The 27,045-nt window shown below is 40.0% G+C and overlaps 2 protein-coding genes across 2 annotated transcripts in view; one reads left to right on the top strand and one right to left on the bottom strand.

The window, feature by feature from the left end:
- On the top strand, positions 1-11,991 carry UBA5 (ubiquitin like modifier activating enzyme 5). Its single transcript, XM_065399050.1, has 11 exons — positions 1-42; positions 135-224; positions 3,649-3,758; positions 4,237-4,323; positions 5,118-5,202; positions 6,092-6,196; positions 6,414-6,541; positions 8,303-8,438; positions 9,182-9,257; positions 10,036-10,142; positions 10,882-11,991. The coding sequence occupies exons 1-11, from the start codon at positions 4-6 to the stop codon at positions 10,966-10,968; spliced, it is 1,050 nt and encodes a 349-aa protein (XP_065255122.1). The 5' UTR covers positions 1-3; the 3' UTR covers positions 10,969-11,991.
- A 2,528-nt stretch (positions 11,992-14,519) lies between these two features.
- Positions 14,520-27,045, bottom strand: part of NPHP3 (nephrocystin 3) — a 53,670-nt gene continuing 41,144 nt past the window's right edge. The window contains exons 23-27 of the mRNA XM_065399242.1: positions 25,785-25,912; positions 23,206-23,446; positions 16,260-16,385; positions 15,292-15,407; positions 14,520-14,700 (exon numbers count right to left, since the gene is read on the bottom strand). Of these exons, the coding sequence (XP_065255314.1) occupies positions 14,520-14,700; positions 15,292-15,407; positions 16,260-16,385; positions 23,206-23,446; positions 25,785-25,912 (792 nt within the window). The remainder of the gene's footprint in view (positions 14,701-15,291; positions 15,408-16,259; positions 16,386-23,205; positions 23,447-25,784; positions 25,913-27,045) is intronic.

Here is a 27,045-nt window from a genome sequence, read left to right as displayed (position 1 = left end):
CTGATGGCATTAAAACGAATGGGAATTGTGAAAGATTATGAGGTATGATTATATTTGTTTTAGAAAACTGTTTTTACTTCCTCTCATGCAGGCTACTTTGTAACATACTAATCTGTATTTATTTTTCTTGACAGAAAATCCGTACCTTTACGGTAGCAGTAGTAGGTGTTGGTGGAGTTGGCAGTGTGACTGCTGAAATGTTGACAAGATGTGGCATTGGTAAGGTAATATACATTTTCTTCATGTACCAGTAAACAGATGAACTAGTCCTATATATATGATAGGTACTGGCAAGATGGATTTCTTGTTTGAGTCTGCACCAATGTTAGTCAGCTGAAGCAAACAAAAGAGTAATACTGACAAAAACATTGAAAGTGATGAGTCTTCTGAGGTAACTTGTTCTCTGTTCAAGTAGACTAGCCTTACCTAGGGCCTAGTCCTGTATGTTGCAAATCACCCTCAGCTGGGTGCTCCACACTCTGTCGGATCAGGTTCCTTCTGTATTGCTTTTAGTTCAGCCATAGAAGGCAGTGGAGGGGGAAAAGCTGTTAATAAAGATGGGGGGGTGCATAATGCAGAGAAGGAAGATTGAGCACTTCTGTTTCTCATAAAAACAAGAACAAGGGGACATTAAGTTAAATTGAGAGGCAATGAATTTAAAACAAATAAGTGAACACAATTTTTCACACAATGCACAGTTAATACATAGAACTCATTGTCACAAGATATAGAGGCCAAGAGCTTAGCAGCAGGAAAAATTAGATTTATATTGGTAACGAGAACATCTAGAGTTAATATAGTACAGGTTTTTTTAAGTGTAGGAAGGGATCTAAACATTCATGCTTCAGGGCAAAAACTAACTTCTATCTCTTCGGGGTTAGGAAGAAACCTTATGAGGAGGTTATATCATAACTCATCCTAATAAGCAGGTTATGTCATTTACCTAAAATAGCTAGAGACATAAAGGGTAACAAGAAAACATTTTACAAATACATTAGAAGGAAGAGCAAGGACAAGGTAGGCCCGTTACTCAACGAGGGGGGAAAAAACAATAACAGAAAATGTGCAGATGGCCAAAGTGCTAAATGACTTTTTTATTTCGGTGTTCACCAAAAAGATTAGTTACGATTGGACGTCTAATGTAGTAAATGCCAGTGAAAATAAGGTAGGATCAGAGACTAAAATGGGGAAAGAACAAGTTAAAAATTACTTAATCGAGTTAGATGTCTTCAAATCACCTGTGCCTGATAAAATACATCCTAGAATACTCAAGGAGTCAATTGAGGAGATATCTGAACCCTTAGTTATGATCTTCGAAAAGTCATGGAAGACAGGAGAGATTCCAGAGGACTGGAAAAGGGCAAATAGAGTGTCAATCTATAAAAAGGGGAAATAAGGACAACCCAGGGAATTACAGGCCAGTCAGCTTAACTTCAGTACCCAGAAAGATAATGGAGCAAATAATTAAGCAATCAATTTGCAAACACCTAGACGATAATGAGGTGATAAGTAACAGGCAGCATGGATTTGTCAAGAACAAATCATGTCAAACCAACCTAATAGCTTTCTTTGACAGGCTAACAAGCCTTGTGGATGGGGGGAAGTGGTAGATGGGGTATATCTTGACTTTAGTAAGGCCTTTAATACTGTATCACGTTACCTTTTCATAAACAAACTAGGGAAATAGAACCTAGATGGAGCTACTGTAAGATGGGTGCATAACTGGTTGGAAAACCGTTCCCAGAGAGTAGTTGTTCACAGTCAAGCTGGAAGGGCATATTGAGTGGGATCCTGCAGGGATCACTTCTGGGTCTGGGTCTGTTCAGTATCTTCATCAGTGATTTAGATACAGTAATGGCCGAGAGAGTGCACTTATAAAGTCTGTGCACGATACCAAGCTCGGAGGGGTTGCAAGTGCTTTGGAGGATAGGATTAAAGATCAAAATGATCTGGACAAACTGGAAAAATGGTCTGAAGTAAATAGGGTGAAATTCAGTAAGGACACGTGCAAAGTACTCCACTTAGGAAGGAACAATCAGTTGCACACATACAAAATGGGAAATGACTGCTTAGCAGTCACAAGCTAAATATGAGTCAACAGTGTAACACTGTTGCAAAAAAAAATAATATATATATATATATATATATATATAATTCTGGGATGTATTAGGAGTCTTGTAAGCTACATGAGAAGTAATTCTTCCGCTCTACTCCGTACCGATTAGGCCTTAACTGGAGTATTTTGCCCAATTCTTGGTGCCACATTTCAGGAAAGATGTGGACAAATTGGAGAAAGTCCAGAGAAGAGCAACAAAAATGATTAAAGGTCTAGAAAACATGACCTGTGAGGGAAGATGGGGAAAAAATTGGGTTTGTTGAGTTTGGAGAAGAGAAGACTGAAAGGGGTCATGATAACAGTTTTCAAGTACATAAAAGGTTCTTACAAAGAGGAGGGAGAAAAATTGTTCTCAGCCTCTGAGGATAGGACAAGAAGCAATGGACTTAAATTGTAGCAAGGGCGGTTAGGTTGGACATTAGGAAAAACTTCCTAACTGTCAGGGTAGTTAAGCACTGGAATAAATTGCCTAGGGAGGTTGTGGAATCTATCATTGGAGATTTTTAAGAGCAGGTTAGACAAACACCTGCTAGGGATGGTCTAGATCAGTGATTCTCAACCAGGGGCCCAGGGGGCTATGAGCAGGTTTCAGGGGGTCTGCCAAGCAGGACCAGTGTTAGACTCACTAGGGCCCAGGGTAGAAAGTCTAAGCCCTGCCACACAGGGGTGAAGCTTGGGGCCCTGAACCCTGCCACCCGGGGGTGAAGCAGAAGCATGAGCAACTCAGCTTTGCGGGGTGCCCTGTGACGTGGGGCCCCCGGCAACTGCCCTGCTTGCTACTCCTTAACGCCGGCCCTGGCTTTTATATGCAGAAAAACAGTTATTGTGGCACAGGTGGGCTGTGGAGTTTTTATAGCATGTTGGGGGGGCCTCAGAAAGAAAAAGGATAAGAACTCCTCGTCTAAGTAATACTTAGTCCTGCCATGAGTGCAGGGGACTGGACTAAATGACCTCTCGAGGTCCCTTTCAGTCCTATGATTCTATGATTTCTTCTGAAGCAGCTGGTAATGGCCTCTGTCTAAGACAGGATACTTGACTCTTTGGTCTACTGACCTGATAAGAATTGACATATCAGATGTTCTTCTGTATTAGGTAGTCATTGAAAATGAGTAATTGTTATCTACACGCTAGATTTGCAACTCAAAAATACAATCAGAAATTATCTTGAAATAATCACACGTAGGAATGTCAAAAGAACAGTCACTAAAGTTAGTGTCTATTGATGTGGATAATCTGCTGAATGTTCGGCTTGTTTTAGATAAATGTGTTCTGTTAACCATCGTTCTGGTGACTTGATCTGAACAGTTTGGTGTTCTCAGGTCTTAGTGACCAGTAGTTTAGGGCCCAGTCCTGCAGTCAATACACCTCAATAATGGTTTGCACATGAGTAGACTTGGTAAAATGGATGGAACTACTCACATGTATTTCTAGGATCAGGGCCTGTCACAGTTTGCTGTTTATAATACCAACATGGTGTTCATCAGCAGAGACCCATTGAAAATTCATATATATTATTATAATCTTCATTGTAGCTGCTACTGTTTGATTATGACAAGGTGGAGTTGGCGAACATGAACAGGCTCTTCTTCCAACCTCATCAAGCTGGACTAAGTAAAGTGCAGGCAGCGGAGCATACTCTGAGGTATATAGTGGGTATCAAATATGTTTAACATGGGATGCTAATTCAAACTCAGATATTTCACTCTACAAAAAAACCCACAACAAAGTTGCATGTTCATATGGCGTCCAAGGACTGAGCTGCACTAGAATTTTTGCTGGTATAACGTAGGGTAGATGTAGGATTTTTTTGTTTTGTTTTTTGGTTAATGACATTTTTACACTGGAAAAGCCTTAGTGCAGATGCAGTTAGACCAGAAAAAAAGTGATTTTTGCCAGTAAAGCTTTTCATTCAGAGAACTGGCATAAGCACATTTTTGCCAGTAGTGGCTGCGTCTATGCTAGAAGGGTTTGCCAGAATAGCTATCCTAGCTAACCTTTTCTAAGCTAAAGTGTGTTTCTAAAAATTCCAGCAGTGCTTGTGACTCGGATGAGGGAGGGAGTTCTCTGAGGTTGCTACTGCATTCATTATCACTGTTGACTGATTTTATTTTCTTTACAAGGAATATTAATCCTGATGTTCAGTTTGAAGTACATAACTACAATATCACAACAGTGGATAACTTCCAACATTTCATGGACAGAATAAGGTAAAATGTTTTGAGAAAAGCACACGACTTCTTTTGATTTTTGTTGGTAAAGTCTAAAATTCTCTATTGACTTCATAATTTTTTTAAACGTTAGGCCTCCAATTAGAAAACAATCACATTATATGTAAAATATATGTATATAAAGACACTTTTTTGTTTCCTAGCACTGTTATCCAAGTAGATCTTGGTAAATAGCATTTACTTTTGTCTCACTTTAAATTAAATTTGTTCCTTGTTTATATTAGTGTATTTTTAGCTTTCCAGCCAAATTGAAGATTCCATATGTTGTCATACTTCTTTAAAAAGACATCAAATTGCACATCCCTTCTTTTGAGTAGCTTGACTCTCATTTCCATTGAAAATAATACAATGTAATTAATATCTCACAAATTAGTTCTGAAATGATTGCAGATATGTTATGCAAAGAGAAACCTTTAGGGGAAATAAAAATTTATACTACACTTCTTAAAATTTGTAAGAGGTGAAAATTATACCCAATGATATTTCCTTTAGTCTGAAATATCCTCTTATCTGAATTTCTTATGATTCCTCAGATGACCCCATTTTTAAGGACTGCTTTTTTACTTAATTCTATGGATGTCCCTGCACATTTTGGATAAACAGGGTTTTATTGAATTGTTTGAGACTGAGAGTATTAAATAGGATCCATACTATGTTGTTAGATAGGAATATATTTCCCATCAATTTATGTAATGAAAAGAATGAAATGTCTTGACTACATTTTTAATGTGTTTTGCAAACCATCCTCATGTAAACTGTGGTATTTACTTTAGTTATGGTGGGTTAGAAGAAGGGAAACCTGTTGATCTTGTACTGAGCTGCGTGGACAACTTTGAAGCTCGTATGGCAATTAACACTGTAAGTACAGCATCTGAGGTCTGCGCATACTCTTGTGGGTTTGCTAATACTGTTGATATATGTGAAAATAAGGAAATGTGGGGAGGAAATGAGCATTTTATTCAGTTCTTGGAGCATAAAGAGTAGATGTAAAACAGATTACATGTGATAGTAAGGGTTAGTAAAGGAAAAGTGTATTTTTTTTATTAAATTGTATTTGTATTGAGTCATCTTGTAAACCCTGTTTAAATTCATTAATGACTTTCTTTGTATAACTATCCTATGGAAAATTTGGTAAGAATCGTTATATTTTGATGTACATTATTAAGGCAGTATGCAGTTTTTACTGTGCGGTTTTCCTTCAATTGTAACAAATGCAGTGTATTTTCCAAAACACACATTTTTGTTGCCATCCACCTGTTAGCTTGAGCAGCATGTGTATATATATGACACATATAATTGTATAAATATAATAAATCCATGCTTGTGTGTGCATGTGTGTAAAATAAATATAATTAAAGGGAGAAAACAGTAAAGAAATTGAATAGAAAATCCTAATAAACCATATTAGACTCCTGGGCCCTGATATGGCAACTGTGAGTTGGAGCCCTGTACATGTGCAGAGCCCCATTGATTTCTATGGCGCTCCAGACAAGTGCAGAGATCTGCCCTCCTGAATCCAATATCCATATTTGGCCTTTGATTTTTATTATTGTCAGAGTTACTAAAAAAAGGCACAGAAATAGTTTATAGTAATACCTCTTTTAATCTGACAGTTCTTTTGTCTTCTGGCTTTAAGGGGTAAAAGTCACAGATTCATCAGTGTAATGCATGATTTCTAATAACCTTTTGCAACAAACTTCTACAGTGTTAATTTATTGTAACTCTTGGGTATGTTTGTGCTTTCAAGGCCTGCAATGAGCTTGGACAAACATGGATGGAATCTGGAGTGAGTGAAAATGCAGTCTCAGGACATATACAACTTATCATACCTGGTGAATCTGCTTGTTTTGCGGTATGCAATCTTTGGCTAAAGGGTCCTTTTCTGAAATCTGGGATTCACTGTATTTCTAGTTTGTGCTTTTTAAAACAGGATGTGTGATATGAAACTGGTATTTCAAGGCTATATAGCCACAGCTTGTTTTAGTTCAGAGTAATTCTGGTTATTGCCTTTGTGTGGTCTGAGGTTTTTATTCATTTTTTTAATGAGATTTCTTTTTTTCTCCTCCCAGTGTGCTCCCCCACTTGTAGTTGCTGCCAATATTGATGAAAAAACATTAAAGCGAGAGGGAGTTTGTGCAGCCAGCCTTCCTACCACTATGGGAGTAGTTGCAGGGATTCTTGTACAAAATGTTCTGAAGTAAGTTATTTGAATGAACTTCTGTGACTAAACTTACAATATCTTGTTATAAAGAATACAACAGGCTTCTTTCTGAGCATTAGAGCTTCACGTCTTCAGGACTTTATAAGCTTATGAGATTGGTGATCTTTCTTTCCCAGTGACAGATCTGCCTCTCTTTCATACACACTCATGTACAAAGGCATTTGCTTAAAGGAGTTGATACCAAGATATGTGATAGGAGGGTACATCTACACTGCAAAACAAAACCCTATGGCAGCAAGTCTTAGAGCCTGGATCAACTGACTCGGGTGCTGTGGGGCTAAAAATAGCAATGTAGATGTTCCCGCTTGGGCCGGAATCCATGCTCTGAAACCTGGTGGTGGGGGGAGGGGCTCAGAGCCCAGGCTCCAGCCTAAGCAGAAAAGTCTACACTGCTATTTTTTAGCTCTTTAGTGTGAGCCCGAGTTAGTTGACTCAGGCTCTGAGACTTGCTGCCACAGGCTTGTTTTTTCCCCCAGTGTAGACGTATCCTGAGTCACTGAACTTTTTGTTTTGGAGCTACCATTTTCTACAGATTGTTTCAAGTGCTCTTTCGCGATATATATATATTTTTTAATTCATCTTGAATTACGAAGTCTTGAAGAATGTCAAAGTCGCAGAATAACTTCTTTGTTTCCTTTGCACAAAGCATGGGAAGAGAGTTAGTCCTGCACAGTTTCTGTTCAGTGATGCAAAACAGCAATAAATATTTTTACTGTATAGTAAAATTTTCTACAAGTAATATCACAAACTCCAACTGTTCAAAGAACTATGTCCATGAGAAAATTTGAACAATTCTGTGTGCATAAATTTGTTTCCCTTTCCTTATTTTTAAGTCTGGAAAATAGGATTTTTGTCTCTTGAGTTCGTGTGCTAAAATCCTATTTTAGACAAACTCATTCTGGGGATAATTGTCCAGATGCTGTTAGCTGCAGATGACGAATTAAAAACAATCCAGATCTTGTGAAGTAAAACAGAGGGTTGTTTTGCCTTCAGCTACAGAGGTGTTCCATTGACTTTAGTATATGTTGTGTGAATTTACATAGAGGCAGAATTTGGTTCTCTAGTAATAAATATAAGAAATAAACTATTTTTAGTGTGGGATTTCCAAGAGGTCAGCCTGGCCTAATTTTGCCCCCACTGAAGAAAAATCTTCAGTGGGAGGAGAGTTAAGCCAATGTTAATTGCTTTTGAAAATTCCACCCTGACTGAATGGGATTGGACGCAAGTAGGGTGGAGGGGAAGGTTGCACCATTGGCTTGGAATGGCAAACCGCGGCCAGTGGGAGCTGCGATCGGCCGAACCTGCCGACGCTGCAGGTAAACAAACCGGCCCGCCAGCGGTTTTCCCTGACGGGCCACGGGCCAAAGGTTGCCGATCCCTGTTCTAAACTTACCATTTCCTGGGTTTGCAATCAAGTATCAAATTTCATCCGTGAGCCATCTCTCATGTTTATACCTATACAAACATAGGGCCAAATTCTCGTGCGGTATAATTCAGGATAGCGCCATTATCTGATAAAGCTATGCTGATTTACACCAAGTGAGGATCTACTACATAATTTCTGAAGTGGGTATAGGTAATTTAAAACCAAATGCGAGTAATTTAGGGTAACAATACAGTATCACGACTGAGGGGTACAAAATATAACATCTGGAAAAAGCATTTAGGCAACTCACCCTGAATCTGCGAACAAGAAAATACTTTCATTTCACTGCAGTTCTCATTCTGTTTTTCCAGGTTTTTATTAAATTTTGGTACTGTGAGTTACTATCTTGGTTACAATGCGATGCAGGATTTCTTTCCAACTATGGCCATGAAACCAAACCCACACTGCAATGACAAAAATTGCAGGAAACAGCAGGAAGAATACAAGGTAAAAATCCATCAGTTAATGCATGCTGAAGGTCTGTGGTAAATAAAGCAGATCATTCTGAATTGAAGCAGTGTTGACAGGCTGTTTCCACAAACTTTAAAGTTAGATTATTTGAAATATTTTCAGAAGTATTTGTAGGTCATCTTAAAGTAAAAGGTAAGCAGAGTAACTTATGAAACTTATCGCTTTGCAAAAAAAAACCCCTAATAAAATATTTGTCACTTAGGCCCCAATCCTGCAACCTCTTACATATGTGCTTAACAGTGTGTAAAGATGATATTTAATGGATTTCTTTAAGAAATTATGCTTTGCTTTCTGATGAACAAAGAAGATTTGAACTGTTTTTTTATTATTATTTTTTATATTATGTCAAGAGTGTTACCTTTGCTCTTCCCTGCTTTTGCTCTAAGATTTGTGGAAGATTTAACGATGATGTATATTGTGGGCTCTCTTAACCTCTTAATTAAAGAGTGTGAGTGTTGAATATTCAAAAACTTATTTTCCCCAAAATTTTCATTAGTCATTGATGTTGAATTGGGGGAAGAAATCCTTTCAGGCCTTCTTTATACATAGTAAAGGAGCATGCCCTTTTTTAATCCTTTGCAGGTCGCCCTTAAATGTTTCCTAAAAAGCCATAAACAAACTCTCATAAATATTTAGACTGTCTTAACTCTCCTCAATATTGCAACAAAAATAATCACAAATTCATGTTTGTGTTTTATTTTTTCATGTTGTCTCTTCAGGAAAAAAAGGCTGCACAACCAAAACAAGTAGTAGTTGAACATGAAGAAGAAATAGTTCATGAAGACAATGACTGGGGTAAGCAGTCACCTCAAACTTGAATGGACACCGCCAACAAATTAGGGAATTTAACTAATCTTTATTAAACACTATCGGTTACTCACATTTTTTCAATTCTAATAAATCTGACAAATCTAAAACAATTTCATGTTTTGGTTCTCATACATTGAACAGGTTAAAATTTAATCTCAACCCTACAGAAGTATATTTAAATAAAATATTTTCATTTTATTTCTTTAATCTTGTGAAAATATCTATTCATTAGATTTTATAGGAACTTTTATACAAAACTCAAGTTTGGGTCTAAGTTTATCCGCATGTCCGTTTAAATATCTTGTCAACGAATATTCATTATAATCAGGTTTCTGTAACATAAGGGGTTAAAATATATATATATAAATTCCCTGTAAGGGCATTAACAACTGAGAAAATTGCTGGGCTGAAACTGTCAGCACACTTGTCAAAAAAATTACATTCATATACTCTTGAAATGGTTACTCTCTGAATATTGTATTTTTAATAAAATGAAAATATAAGCTTACTATCAGGAAAAAAAATGAATGAATGACTTAGACTATGAAAGAGTACCCATAGGGGAGTTGAAAGGCCCATCCCTGGAGCTATTTAAAATATGTTGTAGGGAATCTGACTTTAACAGTACATCCAGTAAGAGACCTTTTAAGTACTCTTTTTATTTTAATAAGCTCTGGTTGCTGCAGTTTTCATCTAATGATAATAACTTTGATCCTCTGATTAGTTTTTTATTTAAATAATTAGTTGACATTTTGACACTTAGGTATTGAGCTGGTATCAGAGGTTTCAGAAGAGGAACTGAAGGCTGCTTCTGGTCCACTTCCTGATCTTCCAAAGGGAATTACAGTAGCATATACCATACCAAACAAGGTAATGTTAATTCACCCTTTTTTATAGATTTATTTAATGACAGTATTAGAAGGTTCTATATTATGTGAAACTACTCATAGAGGAAAACACTGTAAAGCAGTTGTCTGCTGTATCCTTTGGAATGTACTAAAAAGCATTCAGTTATTACATAAACTGAGGAAAATACATGATAGTTATCAACTTATTACCATTTGTCCATGGTAAAACCCCATCTTTAACAATTCTAGTAAAATAATTGCACACCTGTACATTCAATCTGAGTATATCTTACAATCAAATTATTATTGCTTGAGTCTTTACAATATATTTTAAACAATTTATTATCTTGAAGCTAGTTCTGAGGGCAACAGGAATTAATGAATTTGTTTCTCTATTTGTGTTGAGGTTTAAGCACACTGAGGAATTCCCCAGTTGTTTAGACAGTCAAAACCATTTTTACAAATTACTTTTATCCTTTAAAAGAAAGATGCAGTCAAATTACCATAAAACTGAAGCTCAGTCTCTGGGAAATTTAACTTCCATACTTATGCATCAAAAAATCATTTTCTTAAATCCTAATCAGAATGGAGTTTACCAATGGATTTTGTGTCAGACATATAAAAATGGCTATGGAATAGCTTATGTTGTAATGTTTGGGCCTGATCTTGCAAGAACTCTGTATTCTGAACTCCTTGGGTCCGTTATATCCTGTTTTATTCAGAGCAAAGGAACTAAATATTTCCCCCCCTTTTGCCAATAGGAAGAGAATGTTGTAGCTGGGGAAACAACAGTGGCAGAGTCTGAGGAAAGCCTAGAAGAACTCATGGCCAAGATGAAGAACATGTAGGCAAATGGAATATTGAATTTAACGTTTGGGATCTTGCACTAGAGCTGAATCAAGAAATATCACAAGAAATAAGGTCCTGTAAGAAATTCCAGTCTTAAAACTTGAACTTTTGGTAAAACAGAACTATAAAAACTTGGAGATGGCATCTCATAACTGTATTCTGCTGTCTATCTATATACTGCTTTAAAATACAAAGTTGTACTACTGTAAGTTTTCATTTCTCATCATGGTAGGGTCCAAATCTCTAGGGAAAAATTAAAGATAATAGACAAACTAACACAAAAAAGGTAAGCATAGCACATGATGTGGAATGATATTCCACATGTTGGCAAAATGGGGGAAATTAAAGGTGGAGTAACCTTGTCTGGATAGAGTGGTTCAGGGGATTGATAATGGAGTCTTTAACATGTACGTTACCGCTTCAAATGCAAACCAGATTTGTGGTAGTTGTAAGCATCCAGCTGGCTACTGTTCAATGGGCTATGTTGTCTAAGTTTGTAGTGTGGCTGTACCTGTTTTGTAGGTAAATGGAAGGCTTCAATCTTTTCATAGGCCATAAATTTCACTAGAAAAATTTTAAAGGGTTGAGTGATTTGTCAGTTTGTGTCACATCCCTATTCTTTCATAAAGAAGTATTTGTGTATACATTGCTTTGTATTTGATAGTGGTGTGAGTGTGCAGTTGTAAGGCACAAGTGTTTTGGTATGAATTCTTTGTTACTGGGTCAATGACTGAGTTGACCAAAATAGCTCCTAGCATGTCATCACTGCAGCTGACCGCCATGTGTTTACATATTAAAAATGTTTATGACTTATCACTGAACAAAATTAACTGTACAGGAAACTTCAAACACACCTAAAAACCATTCTGTGTTTACTTTTAAAAGCGAGTTATATTTCTAAAATCCATTTAGAATTATTTGGCTAGCATTTAGCTCAGGGGTTCTCAAACTGGGGGTTGGGACCCCTCAGGGGCTCACGAGATTATTACATGGGGGCTGTCGGCCTCCACCCCAAACCCTGCTTTGCCTCCAGCATTTATAATGGTTTTAAATATATTTAAAAAGTGTTTTTAATTTATAAGGGGGGGTCGCACTCAGCGGCTTGCTATGTGAAAGGGGTCATCAGTACAAAAGTTTGAGAACCACTGATTTAGCTACTACTTTACATGGCTGACAGCTTTATAAAAAGGCAACTATTTACAATTTTATCCTATGTACAGTTTTACAAAAATAGAAATTAATACATATATAAAATTATTGGAGAGATGTTGTTCGGGTACACAAAATAGTTCTTGACTTCTGACTATAGTTAGCAAAGCAACTTTTACACTTGCCCATTCCAAATTGTAAAGTGAGGTGGTGGAGTCGAGACCTAACTTTGCAGAAGATTGCGTACCAGTGTTTAAAACGAATTTAAAAAAACCCAACAAAAACGAGTCCTGTGGCTGATAATGTTTTTCACCTTTGCAATTAAAGCATATTGGAATTTAGAAGTCTAAAAAGAACCATGGTATTTCTCTGAGTGAGAAATCTAGTGGAAATGTCTGCTTTTTTGCAACTCAGTGAACAAATACACTTCAATGCTGTATATTTTTGCTAACTTTGTTCATTTATGTTGTAAGCTGCAATATACTATCAACTTAAATTTTTAACAGTGAATCTTAATAATGAGACCTTGCTATGGATCTGTTCTATTAAATCTCTGCTGATAACACTGGAAGACACTAATGGTTTTGATGTGGAGTTCTACTGTGATCATTAAGTTACATAGAATTTGGCTTATACCAAATATACAAACGCTTCAATTTCATGTACAAACAGGACTTGGTGGGATATGTTTTCTACAGAAGGAGTATCAAGAGAGCTATTATACTTGTTTTGGACACCAATACAAAGAAGTCAAACATCCATCTGTTTGAAATTTAGAAGATTACAATTTTTGTGTAAATAAAAACAGCTTCTTCTATGCTGCATGAACCTCATATCGTTTGTATAGTCTGTTAGAAGTTTCTTCTTCAACGAAGTTTTAGTGCTCAATGTCAGTTTTGATATTGTACATTTTTCATTGCAGCACTATAAAACGAATCGTTCCCAAGTTACATTCTTATTTAAATATTTCTTTTTCTATTCAGAAAAAGTGCTGAATGGGGGGGAGGGTGCGGAATTGACTTAATTGCTTACCGTAAAAGGGGGGGAAAGGAAAAGATAAATAGTATCCCTTTGAGATAAACAGCCTCAGCACTTTAACACTAGCTGAGTAAATGGATTAGTTCATGAATGAAGTTTCCTCATAGATCTGACACTGAACTCTAAAGTATGAAAAGGAGCACGTCATTTTTAAATTAGTGAATTTGTTTGTAAACAAACAGACTTAATTGATCATTGTAACCAAACTGGGAGAAATAGTCCATTGTAAGTTTAATAAAAATCAGTTTACTGCTATTCACTGATGCTATTCTGTTCTTTCTCCTGGTTAATACAAGTATGCTTGTGTACTGGAGTTTAATGAGCAGTTTTTCTCTACTAAAACTGAGAGGTGTGCGCCAGTCCCCAATTAATTCATAATATTTTTCTCTCGGGTTACTCATTGAAAAAGCATATTCCTACTAAAAATAAGTGGATATAACCGACACCAATTAAAAAGCTTTAGCTAGAGAGGACAAAAATATTAGTCAGAGCTTGTCTACATCATCAGTTCATGCATGACAAGCTGGGGTGTAAATCTACAGTGCATTAGCATGCTGCACACTCACAGGCCATGGGGACCTTCCTACCATGCACTAAAAGTTCTATAGTGCACTTCAATCTGTTTCAAAACAGAGTTTAAATCAAAGCACACTATAGAAATTTGTGTGTATCAGGGTCCCAATGGCCAGTTATTGTGAAGGCTAGTGGGCTGTAGATTTACACCCAGGCTTGTCATGTACGAACTGACCACATAGACAAGCCCTCTGTCAACAACCATGATCTAAAAACTCAAAAGCGTGTCTTACTAAGAACCCAGTTTCCTTTGTACAAATTTCTTTAAAGCCAAAACATGGGCAGGTGAAGTTTGGGGGTACTTTCCTTCTTTGGGTGGAAACACAATATATGGTTCTCAAAATTACTGTGTCCCTGAATAACAAACTGCTCCGGAAAAGACGGAAAGGTAAAATAACAAAATTCCACAAACACCATAACAGTGTGGACACTGAAGGAACTGACGTGGAATAACAACCTGTAGCTCACAGAGGTATAGAGAAAAACAAAACCAATGTTTTCTGGCATTACAGCTACAGTCTGAACAAGTAACTAATAGAACACACTCAGCAGTCTTTCACTAAATGCCTGTGTGTAACACAGAAGTAACTCTGTACCACATGGTCCACAAAAAAGTTAGCATGAACGGAAATATTTTAAACTAAAATGTAAAATTTTGTTCATATTTTCATTCATCACAAACATTTTGTCTCCTAAAATCATTTTTTAAATCTCTGAACATGCTCAGATTTTTTTAAGTACTTAACCATCAAGCATTCTTCACTAGCATTTGTTTTTGTGCCAGTTTGCATCACCTTTGTCCATGGTCTAGAAAAACATTTGGAGATAATGTACTTCTTAAACTGAAAGTGTCTCCACTTGATGAGGGTCGGGAAGCTGCTTTTCCTCCTATCAACAAAGTCTCTGCTTCTTTGATTTCCATGGCTCTCTTGTACAGCTCGGCAGCCTTCTCGAAATCTCCTCCTTCATAGCTTTGGGAGAGAAACCAAAATTTTACCAAAACCGCCCCACCTGTACTGTACTGTACTGAAGTCTGCAAAAACAAAATACAATTAAACAGCAAAAAACTTTGTTAATGCCGAGTTAAGATTGCCTGGTGTTAGCTTGTGCCCCTCCAGGACATTAAGTTCAGCAAAAATTTCTGAAAACAAGGAAATACAGAGGTAAGGTAAAGGACCATACAATCTTAACTCTGCCCTGCTGGAGCTGGTACTAGCCACTAGGAATTATCAGCATGGACTCCAGCTGCATTCACTGTGTTAAGTGTAACTGTATTGCATAGTGGAGGAATAAGTTGTGATTGTGATAGGACAAGACCTGGATCCAAGTCCCTCCATGTTTGTTGTCAAAGGAAAGAGGTGCATATGTACTTCAAGGTTCTAGTCTGCATCATTTCAGACTGTCACCCTACTATAATTAACGCACTTACCAACACTGTCTACATTTTAGCCCCCAAATTGCCTAATAAAGCATTTTCTATTGATATAATTATTCACATTTGTTAATTTTTTAATGGAAGCAGTTCCCTATCTTAGATGATGGGAGAAAATATCTGTCCTTACCTCAACACAGCTAAGTTTTTTAGTGTTTCTCCCACACGAGGATGCATATGACCAAAGCTGTCTTCATAAATCTTTAATGCACATTCATACAGAGGTAAGGCTTCAATGTGCTTTTTCTTTTTGGGTGGGAGAAGGAAAACAAGATGAAAACCAGTTGTTTAAATGGGTATTACACATACTATTTGGTTTCTACAAACTGTATAGGCACATCCTAGACTTAAATTTCTTTGCTAAACCAAAACAGTGTTTTGTTTTTAAAAGAACTGCTGTTTACATAAGAGTGAGACACTTAAAGCAACCTAAAAGATTTGGACACCCATTTCCCATTAATTTTATGATGATTGGGGTCAGAGTTCCTTAGGTGGCTTCGAAAGCCTCATCCTAAATGAATAGGTTATAAACTACCAAACACAATCCTGGGTTTAGCGAATCAGCTGTAACCTCTTATTGAAAGCCAGGTTTACAGATCCCAAGCAACATAACAGAACAATATATGATATATTAAGTAGAAGTGTTTACTGTTATTGATACTAAGGAAACAAATGGATGGTAATATCTTGGTAAATGTTTCTTTCTCTCTGACCTATATTAGGTATTGAGTAGAAAGTCTACAACTGCAGTCTTATAAGCTTAAAAGCCTAGGCACGGCTACACTTGATCAATGTGCATGGAGTGCCAGAATTTCAGTAGGTAATGTTCCCTCAGTCAGTACTAAACCAGTGCTTTAGATGTAGTTTTAAACCAAAGGCCGTGATTTATATGATTTATAAAAATCTCATGGTCTTTTTTACAAGATTAAAGGGATTAACATAACCTTTCACCCCTGGCTAAATTCCAATCAGTGCAATCACATGTTCTTTCAGATTGTAAAAATGTACATGAGATTGAATTCCCTGAGGGTGTCCTTTTATATGCTGTTAAATTTCATATATAAAATTGCTGAAATGTATAAGACAGGAAAAACCTACCATCTGACAATAAAGAACAGCCAGGTTTACCAAGGCAGTAGCTACACTAGGATGCTTTGGACCAAATGATTTTTGTCGAATTTCAACAGCCAACTCATACAGAGGCACTGCCTTGTCAAGCTTTCCCTAGAAAACAAACCAATGTTAAAACCAGACATGTGGTTATAGCAGGCCTAGATGTGTATATATATATATATATATATATATATATATATATATATATATATATATATATATATATTTGTGAATAAAGAGCTTAGAAAAGTTGTAATTGCTTTCAGAACAAGAAAGGTCACTTAAACTTTGCAGGATTGGACCCTTATTGAATATCTACAATAAACCATTCCTGTTGATCATCATTAATGGTCCGAGTGCCTTCAACTCCCATTTAAGTCCTTCCAGGTACTATCTCTAGCTCTGATTATTTCTCAAGCATGTTCCTTCCACTAGTATCTACAAGAGAGAGTGTTTAAAAGGTTTGTTTCATTCCTGTCCATCAAAAATTTTGCTCCATCCCCTGCAGCTGTATTCCCCACTCTTACTACACATGGCAGAGGCGTGAGTTGATTTTCAACAAATAGTTCTAGTGGACCTTAATTTTACAAGAGATGTGGGAAGGGAAACTTACCAGCAAATTTTGTTCCACTCCAGATTTGTATCTGCTCCCTTACTTGTATCTGCTTCACTGGATGTACTGAGTTAGTGATTTGATTTTTTTTTTTTTTTTTTTTTTTTTTAACTTGGGGCATATATTTGGGATTCTATTTCTGGAATATGGATGTTTGACATTTAGCATGAAATGGAAATTCAGGAACATGTCTAAGATAGTTTTGGATGTGTAAAGTCTGCAGTTTTCTCTGTTTCTTCACACACACCAGCTATGATTTTATATCGAGGTAACTGTCTATAGTCAAGTATCTAATTATTCTTTATGTACCTCCAACTCATCTCTTCCCTTCCACTACTTCATTTATGTTCATCCAAGCACAGCAGTCTTTTTTTTCTGGCAGAGTCAACTGCAGCAGTCTGAAATGGGAAAAGCTCATGTGATCTCAACCCATTTCAGAATGCTACTGGAGGTGTTAGCAGTAAAAGCACTAGTGCAAAAGCACAGGAACAGTCTGGCCAAGAAATAAGTTTACAGGATTCTTCCAATTTAGAAGAATGGCAAAATGCAAGAGTGCAGAAAGAAACACTCATCTACCATCACTCTACTCTGCATTTGAACTCTGAGGCCTGGTCTACACTACGAGTTTAGGTCGACTTTAGCCGCGTTAAATCGAATTAAGCCTGGACACGTTCACACGACGAAGCCCTTTCTTTCGACTTAAAGGGCCCTTTAAACCGGTTTCTTTACTCCACCTCCGACGAGGGGATTAGCGATAAAATCGGCCTTAGGGGGTCGGTATTGGGGTAGTGTGGACGGAATTCTACGTTATTGGCCTCCGGGAGCTATCCCACAGTGCTTCATTGTGACCGCTCTGGACAGCACTCTCAACTCAGATGCACTGGCCAGGTAGACAGGAAAAGCCCCGCAAACGTTTGAATTTCATTTCCTGTTTGCTCAGCGTGGAGAGCACAGGTGACCACGCAGAGCTCATCAGCACAGGTAACCATGATGGAGTCCCAGGATCGCAAAAGAGCTCCAGCATGGACAGAACGGGAGGTACGGGATCTGCTCGCCATATGGGGAGACGAATCAGTGCTAGCTGAACTCCGAAGCAGTAAACGAAATGGCAAAATATTAGAAAAGGTCTCCAAGGCCATGAAGGACAGAGGCCATAACAGGGACGCACAGCAGTGCCGCGTGAAAATTAAGGAGCTAAGGCAAGCCTACCACAAAGCCAGAGAAGCAAACGGAAGGTCCCGGGCAGAGCCGCAAACATGCCGCTTCTACGCGGAGCTGCATGCTATTCTAGGGGGTGCAGCCACCACTACCCCAACCGTATGCTATGACTCCTTCACTGGAGAAACACACAGGGAAGCGGGTTCGGGGTACGAGGAAGATGAGGATGGAGAAAATGTAGATAGCTTACAGCCGCAAGGAAGCGGAGAAACTGGTTTCCCCAACAGCCAGGATATGTTTATCACCCTGGACCTGGAACCAGTAACCCCCGAACTCACCCAAGGCGTGCTCCCAGACCCTGAGGGCACACAGGGGACCTCTGGTGAGTGTACCTTTGTAAATATTACACATGGTTTAAAAGCAAGCGTGTTTAATGATTAATTTGCCCTGGCAATCGCGGCCAGTACAGCTACTGGAAAAGTCTGTTAACGTGTATGGGGATGGAGCGGAAATCCTCCAGGGACATCTTCAGAAAACTCTCCTGGATGTACTCCCAAAGCCTTTGCAAAAGGTTTCTGGGGAGGGCTGCCTTATCCCGTCCGCCATGGTAGGACACTTTACCACGCCAGGCCAGTAGCACGTAGTCTGGAATCATTGCATAACAAAGCATGGCAGCGTATGGTCCCGGTGTTTGCTGGCATGCAGACAACATCCATTCCTTATCGCTCTTTGTTATCCTCAGGAGAGTGATATCATTCACGGTCACCTGGTTGAAATGGGGCAATTTTATTAAGGGGACATTCAGAGGTGCCCGTTCCTGCTCTGCTGAACAGAAATATTCCCCGCTGTTAGCCACGCGGTGGGGGGGAGGGGTGAAGTGATCATCCCAGAGAATTGGGTGTGTGGGGGAGAGTTAGTTGGGTTTGTGCTGCATGTTAACCCTGAAACCGCAGCCCCTCCTTTTACATTGCAAACCCATTTTAAATGGCCAACCCAACGGGTGCTTGGTATGGGAAATGAGAGCACTACTGTTTGAAACCATTCCCACATGTTAAGAAGGTTAAAAAAGCCAAATACTGTGTCTTACCATGGCTGCCTGCAAGCTGAAATCTGTGGCCTGGCACTGCGTGAGTGATCTCTCACACCAAACCGGCAGGCCCTCAATATAAGAGGAAAAATGCGACCTTGTAACGAAAGCACATGTGCTGTGTAATGTGAACAGCAAAATTTAACGTGAAAGAGTGTACCCATTGTTCTCTAAAATGTGTCTTTTTTAACCACCTCTCCCTTCTCCTCCACCAGCTGCAAATGTTTCTCCTTCACAGAGGCTAGTGAAGATTAGAAAGAGAAAACGTAGGACGCGTGATGACATGTTCACAGAGCTACAGATGTCCTCCCACGCTGACAGAGCACAGCAGAATGCGTGGAGGCAGTCAATGACTGATTACAGAAAAGCACAATATGAACGAGAGGAGAGGTGGCGTGCTGAATCGCGGGCTGAAAATGATAGGTGGCGTCAGCTTGCAGACAGAAGGCAAGAGTCGATGCTCCGGCTGCTGGAGCATCAAACTGATATGCTCCAGCGTATGGTTGAGCTGCAGGAAAGGCAGCAGGAGCAGAGACCGCCGCTACAGCCCCTGTGTAACCAACAGCCCTCGTCCCCAAGTTCCATAGCCTCCTCACCCAGACGCCCAAGAACACGGTGGGGGGGCCTCCGGCCACCCAGTCACTCCACCCCAGATGATTGCCCTAGCATCAGAAGGCTGGCCTTCAATAAGAGTTAAAGTTTTAAACTGCAGTGTGTCCTTTTCCTTCCCTCCTCCCCCACCCATCCCGGGCTACCTTTGCAATTATCCCCCTAGTTGTGTGATGAATTAATAAAGAATGCATGAATGTGAAGTAACAATGACTTTATTGCCTCTGCAAGCGGTGCTCGAAGGGGGAAGGGGAGGGTGGGGTGGTTGGCTTACAGGGAAGTAGAGTGAACCGGGTGGGGGGGGCGGGCGGAGGGTTCATCAAGGAGAAACAAACAGAAGTTTCACAGCGTAGCCTGGCCAGTCACAAAACTCATTTTCAAAGCTTCTCTGATGCGCACCGCGCCATGCTGTGCTCCTCTAACCGCCTTGGTGTCTGGCTGCGCGTAATCAGTGGCCAGGCGATTTGCCTCAACCTCCCACCCCGCCATAAATGTCTCCCCCTTACTCTCACAGATATTGTGGAGCGCACAGCAAGCAGCAATAACAATGGGGATATTCTTTTCGCTAAGGTCTGAGCGAGTCAGTAAGCTGTGCCAGCGCGCTTTTAAACGTCCAAATGCACATTCCACCACCATTCGGCACTTGCTCAGCCTGTAGTTGAACAGGTCCTGACTCCTGTCCAGGCTGCCTGTGTACGGCTTCATGAGCCATGGCATTAAGGGGTAGGCTGGGTCCCCAAGGATCACGATAGGCATTTCAACATCCCCAACGGTTATTTTCTGGTCCGGGAAGTAAGTCCCTTCCTCCAGCTTTCGAAACAGAGCAGAGTGCCTGAAGACGCGAGCATCATGTACCTTTCCCGGCCATTCCACGTTGATGTTGGTGAAACGTCCCTTGTGATCCACCAGGGCTTGCAGCAGCATTGAAAAGTACCCCTTGCGGTTTATGTACTCGGTGGCTTGGTGCTCCGGTGCCAAGATAGGGATATGGGTTCTGTCTATGGACCCACCACAGTTTGGGAATCCCATTGCAGCAAAGCCATCCACTATGGCCTGCACGTTTCCCAGAGTCACTACCTTTCGTAGCAGCTGCTCAGTGATTGCTTTGGCTACTTGCATCACAGCAGCCACTACAGTAGATTTGCCCACTCCAAATTGATTTCCGACTGACCGGTAGCTGTCTGGCGTTGCAAGCTTCCACAGGGCTATCGCCACTCGCTTCTCAACTGTGAGGGCTGCTCTCATCTTGGTATTCTGGCGCTTCAGGGCAGGGGAAAGCAAGTCACAAAGTTCCATGAAAGTGCCCTTACGCATGCGAAAGTTTCGCAGCCACTGGGCATCGTCCCACATCTGCAGCACGATGCGGTCCCACCAGTCTGTGCTTGTTTCCCGGGCCCCGAATCGGCGTTCCACGGCATGAACCTGCCCCAGTAACACCATGATTTCCACATTGCTGGGGCCTGTGCCTTGTGAGAGGTCTATGTCCATGTCAATTTCCTCATCACTCTCGTCGCCGCGCTGCAATCGCCTCCTCGGCTGGTCCTGGTTTTGCTTTGGCATGTTCTGGCTCTGCATATACTCCAGGACAATGCGCGTGCTGTTCATAGTGCTCATAATTGCCGCGGTGATCTGAGCGGGCTCCATGATCCCAGTGCTAGCTATGGCGTCTGGTCTGAAAAAAGGCGCGTAACTAGTATCTGACGGACCAGGGGAGGGAGGGAGGGAGGGGCGAGTGACGACATGGCGTACAGGTACAGGGAATTAAAATCAACAAAGGTGGCTGTGCATCAGGGAGAAACACAAACAACTGTCACACAGAATGGCCCCCCCCCAAAGATTGAACTCAAAAGCCTGGGTTTAGCAGGCCGTTGATTTGACGGAGGGAGGGGGAAGCAAATGAATACAGAACAAATCTATTTTTTACATCTTAAGACGACGGTGCAGCATGACTGATAGCCCTCGGCATCTTCTGGGTGCTTGGCAGTTAGTGTACTAAGACTGATAGCCACATTTTTCCTGTATGATGACGATGGCCTTCAGGCCTATTGCACAATCTGCTGCTCAGGGAAGACTCTGCTAATGTGCGATGATCCAACTTGTAATAGGAAAAGACTACGGTTACCAGTCGTAATACACCATCTACTGCCAAAAGGCAAAAGGCTGGTGCAATGCAGCCCTACGGCTGCCAGCACCCAGATCGCCGATGAAGGCTACCAGTCATGCTGCACTGTCTACCGCCAAAAGGCAGTTAGCTGCTGCTGCTGTGTAGCAATGCAGTCCCACGTCTGCCGGCACCCAGATGACATATGGTGACGGTGAGCTGAGCTGAGCGGGCTCCATGCTTGCCGTGGTATGTTGTCAGCACAGGTAACCCAGGTAAAAAGGCGCGAATCTATTGTCTGCCGTTGCTCTGACGGAGGGGGAGGGGCCTGATGACATGTACCCAGAACCCCCCGCGACACTGTTTTGCATCATTCGGGCATTGGGATCTCAACCCAGAATTCCAATGGGCGGCGGAGACTGCGGGAACTGTGGGATAGCTACCCATAGTGCAATGCTCCGGAAGTCGACGCTAGCCTCGGTACTGTGGACGCGGTCCGCCGACTAGAGCACTTAGAGCATTTTATGTGGGGACACACACAATCGGCTGTATACAACCGATTTCTATAAAACCGGCTTCTATTAATTCGACCTAATTTCGTAGTGTAGACATACCCTTAGTGTAACAGTTGGAAACTTTAGGGTTCACGTTCTGTCTAGCCTCAAGGCTGAGGACAGATTACAATATTCCTATAGACAGGGATTCCCCTTCATATAGGACCAGTCAATTGACAGTTAATATTTATAAGGTATTTTGAAAATATAAATTACTATTATCATCAGAGTATTCTACAACAGAGTGATTGCTTATTTTTCACTGAACTGAAATGAAGTAGAAATTGCTCAAGATACCCACACAGAGAGCTGCTGCCAGTTCTATTATAAATACTTAGATGGCTGACAGGGTTCATATGTAAAAATTAGTAGAAATTATTCTCAAGTGCCAAAAATATGGTGTCTGCATCTGGGTTGACTGGAACAAATGCAGAGGAACCCAAAATAGGAAAGTGGAGAAGAGATTCCCTGGCAACAGCCATAATGCTGTCTTCTAACTGAATTGTTTCCTTTATGGTAAATATACTGGCTGAATAAATTTGCCTGAATGAAGTTAAAGGAAAAGCTTGTAGGTGCCCAATACACTGAAGACATTATTAAAGAACAGCTTTTCTTTAGGAAAATGTCCCACAGAGCAACTAGGGGGCACAAAAACAGAGACAATTTTAATTTATATACTTAATTTTTTTGTGTGCATTTCTGGAGGATGCTGATATCCAAACTCTTTTTGATACTCTGCCTCTTTTGGGATGGAAAGAGCAAGACATTATTATTTTTAAATGATGTATGAAACACACAGACACACTTACCAGCTTTTTGTAGAGTACTGCAAGGTGTTTCACAGTGTAAGCCAGTGAAGGATGATCAGGGGCTAGTGCTCTCCTCCTAATTTCTAAAGCTCTTTCATACAGTTCCTCAGCCTTATCGTAGTGTTTCTTTTCATTGTACAAAGCTGCCAGATTGTTCAAAGACTGTGCACAGTCTGAGTGGTCTGGTCCCAGGACCCTCTCCCTCATTTCTAGGGAGCGCTTCAGAAAAAGTTCAGCTGTCCTACAAACAAATTCACACAGCAATACTCCAAAGATTAAATGTGTGCATTCCATGAAAGCTACTTTTGTACCTGCAGAAGTGCCATTGTATTCTAATAGACATTTCAGCCGCCTCTAGTGAAACAAATACAGCAGAGCAACTCATTTAAACAGGCTTAGTGAGTAACTGTATATCCAAACACAAAAGACAGACAACAGGTAACAGTACGCTGTCTAATTGAAAGAATGTAATTATAGAGTTAACTAGAGCACCAAATACAATCTCAGAACACTAATACCAGCTGCCCAAAAGCTAGCACTTTAGGTCAGTTGGGTAGATTTTTTTTCTTATATTGCATTATCTTGTGAATATTCCTTTTGAGTCTGATCTGTACCCTTTTTTATACAACCAACCCTTACTCATGCGAGTAATCCCCCTGGCTTCAATGTAACTCCTCCCAGGAGTAAACATTCATGAAACAAGTAGCAGGATCAGGTAAAACAACTCTGGAACTATGTAAAAATTCAGAAAGTAGCAGTTAGAATTCCCTTTGCAAACAATTGTAAAGACTGTAAAAGAAATAGGTTTATATACAATAGGCTCAGCTGCTATAATTTACACATTAAGATCTATCCTAAGGCTTTCTCTGAAGTAATTGTTCAAGTGTATATCCTATCAGACGGTTATGCATTTTATTACATTATTGTGGTATTATTCCATCACACATTTACTATTTTCCCTCTGTGACAAAAAGAAAGTGATTCCCCATAGAATCCCTGCATGCAATATCCATTACAGCTAGGTAGTTTGTCATCCTGACACACACACATTCCATGTCACCCTATTCTTGAGACAGGTCAGTTTAGTAAATTGGAAATATCCGTTTCACATTAGATGGAGAGAAGGACTCATAAATACACAAAAGATGGGTTCAAGCCTGGAGTCACCTTGTGGGAGCCAAAGGAGTGCTCCCTACATAACGGCTACAGATCAGGCTTACATTTATCACTTGATACAAACAAATTCCCTTCTATCATTGATTCTCTTCAGCTGCATCAAACTATCAAAAAAGCCCCTTTAATGGTTGATTCAGAACTACAGCACAGGACTCTGTTTCAAAAGGCAATAACAAACTTTCATCTTTACTAGAAGACAGTGTGCCATTTTCCTCACCAATTAAATTTGGGGGGGAAAGAGCTACAGGAAATAGGGAACATCTGAAAAAATTGCGGATGAACTGACAGACTGTGGCGTATACAATGATCTCACATGGCAGATTTTACAGATATCAGTCATTTATCGTCAGTGACTTTGGCCTGACTGCATGACAGGTGAAACAAGAAATAACATACATGCATCAACTGTTACAAGTCAATTCTAATTACTAGGATTTTGCACTAACTAGTGGCTATTAATGTAAACACTCTAAACCACAATGTATTTTAACTTCTTTATTCTGCCACTGAGATCCTGACATTCAGATAAAAAAAAAAATCTAAAAGGACTTAAAGACTTGAGGTGAAATTCTGTGTTGCACTTCTAAGAGGCACAGCAAAAAAAGAATAGGAGTTAATGTGGCTTTAAGGCATTCTCCCAATTCAGGTCTGCTTCAGGTATCTGAGAGGCTCTCAATGTAACTTACACAGCTCGGGGGGGCCTACATTAAAGAATATCTACAGGTTGCCCTGTGGGCTGAGCTTGCAGGGCTGCGGCCCTGACGCATCACACCCTCTAAACTGGGGCTTGCGAGGCGGTCCTTGGGAGACAGTTTCATAGATGTCTTCTGCCTTTCTTGTGTTAGGGGAATTCTCCCCTGGCCAGTTATGTGGCTTTTGGTGCCTTTTTATGCTGCTCTGGCCCTTTTGCACATCATAAAGGAATCAGAGCAGGGGCAAGGATCTCACCTATAATATATATGTACAATTCATTACTTTCCTTGTAGTACTGGCATTTTGAATGCTATAAAAGAAAAAAAAACCTTGCTGTTAGAATGAGAATTTTGTAAAGGAGTCTGATGTAACAGAGAACCATGGTAGAGAGGACATAAAAATACCCCATATATTTACAACTAGTGACGGTTAAATTTAATGTAGTAGTACATCCGTTCTAAAATAGGAAATGCAGTGATGTGGTAAATATCCAGATGCCAATGACACTCACTGTACAGCAGACTTCAGATACTATGAGTTAATTTCATAATAGAAAACTGTAAAAGAAATTGGAAATTGCACTGTATTTAGTATTTGAGAGCGTTTAGACTTATCACTGGGAATTTTTCATGAGGTTCCATATAATGTGTCTCATTAGATATAAGAAAGAGAGAGGGAATCTATGACTGTGTGACATAAATATTACTTACTCAATGTTATTCTGAAGATAATAGAGAACTCCAAGCTCATTGAGGGTTCGAGCATTATCTGGTGTGTCTTTGCCTAACGTGAGCTCTTCCAGCTGCAAGGCTCGTTGACGTAGAAGAGCAAATCCAAACTAAAGCAAAGCACAAAGTAATGAAAGTCCATCAGCATCAAAAGTTTAATATCTACGACTGAAATTCACTCCTGTGCAGAAGGACAGCACAAGGCCTTTGCGCCAAATAGACCCCATGTAAGCCCTATTTTGAGAATTAAGGGTTGCATAGGCCTTTTGTTGGTCCTCTGCATGGGAGTGAATTACACACAGTATGCCTCCATGAAATCACAGGACTGGAAGGGACCTCAAGAGGTCACCTAGTTCAGTCCCCTGCCTCATGGCAGGACTAAGTATTATCTAGACCATTCCTGACAGGTGTTTGTCTAACCTGCTCTTAAAAATCTCCTATGATGGAGATTCCACAACCTCCCTAGGCAATTTATTCCAGTGCTTAACCACCCTGACAGTTAGGAACTTTTTCCTAATGTCCAACCTACACCTCCCTTGCTGCAATTTAAGCCAATTGCTTCTTCTCCTATCCTCAGAGGTTAAGAAAAACAATTTTTCTCCCTCCCCCTTGTAACAACCTTTTACATACTTGAAAACTGTTATCATGTCCCCCCTCAGTCTTCTCTTTTCCAGACAAAACAAACCCAATTTTTTCAATCTTCTCTCCTAGGTCATGTTTTCTAGATTTTTAATCATTTTTGTCACTCTTCTCTGGACTCTCTCCAATTTATCCCCATCTTTCCTGAAATGTGGCATCCAGAACTGGACACAATACTCCAGTTGAGGCCTAATCAGCGTGGAGTAGAGTGGAAGAATTACTTCTCGTGTCTTGCTTACAACACTCCTGCTAATACATCCCAGAATGATGTTCGCTTTTTTTGCAACAGCATTACACGGTTGACTCATATTTAGTTCGTGGTCCACTATAACCCCCAGATCCCTTTCCGCAGTACTCCTTCCTAGGCAGTCATTTCCTATTTTGTATGTGTGCAACTGATTGTTCCTTCCTAAGTGGAGTACTTTGCATTTGTCCTTACTGAATTTCATCCTATTTACTTCAGATCATTTCTCCAGTTTGTCCAGATCATTTTGAATTTTAATCCTAACCTCCAAAGCACTTGCAACACCTCCCAGCTTGCTATCGTCTGCAAACTTTATAAGTGTGCTCTCTATACCATTATCTAAATCATTGATGAAGATAT

This window comes from Emys orbicularis, chromosome 2 (assembly GCF_028017835.1).
Source record: "Emys orbicularis isolate rEmyOrb1 chromosome 2, rEmyOrb1.hap1, whole genome shotgun sequence".
In the NCBI taxonomy this organism is placed as follows: domain Eukaryota; kingdom Metazoa; phylum Chordata; order Testudines; family Emydidae; genus Emys; species Emys orbicularis.
Note: the sequence above shows the minus strand (reverse complement) of the source record. Positions and strands in the feature narration are given on the sequence as shown.

Excerpts from the sequence above, each read along its gene's own strand:
- UBA5 (XM_065399050.1), top strand. The coding sequence starts at position 4 with ATGGCATTAAAACGAATGGGAATTGTGAAAGATTATGAG. Across the intron at positions 43-134 it reads GAATTGTGAAAGATTATGAG|AAAATCCGTACCTTTACGGT; the intron begins GTATGATTATAT and ends TTTTCTTGACAG. Across the intron at positions 9,258-10,035 it reads TCATGAAGACAATGACTGGG|GTATTGAGCTGGTATCAGAG; the intron begins GTAAGCAGTCAC and ends TTTGACACTTAG.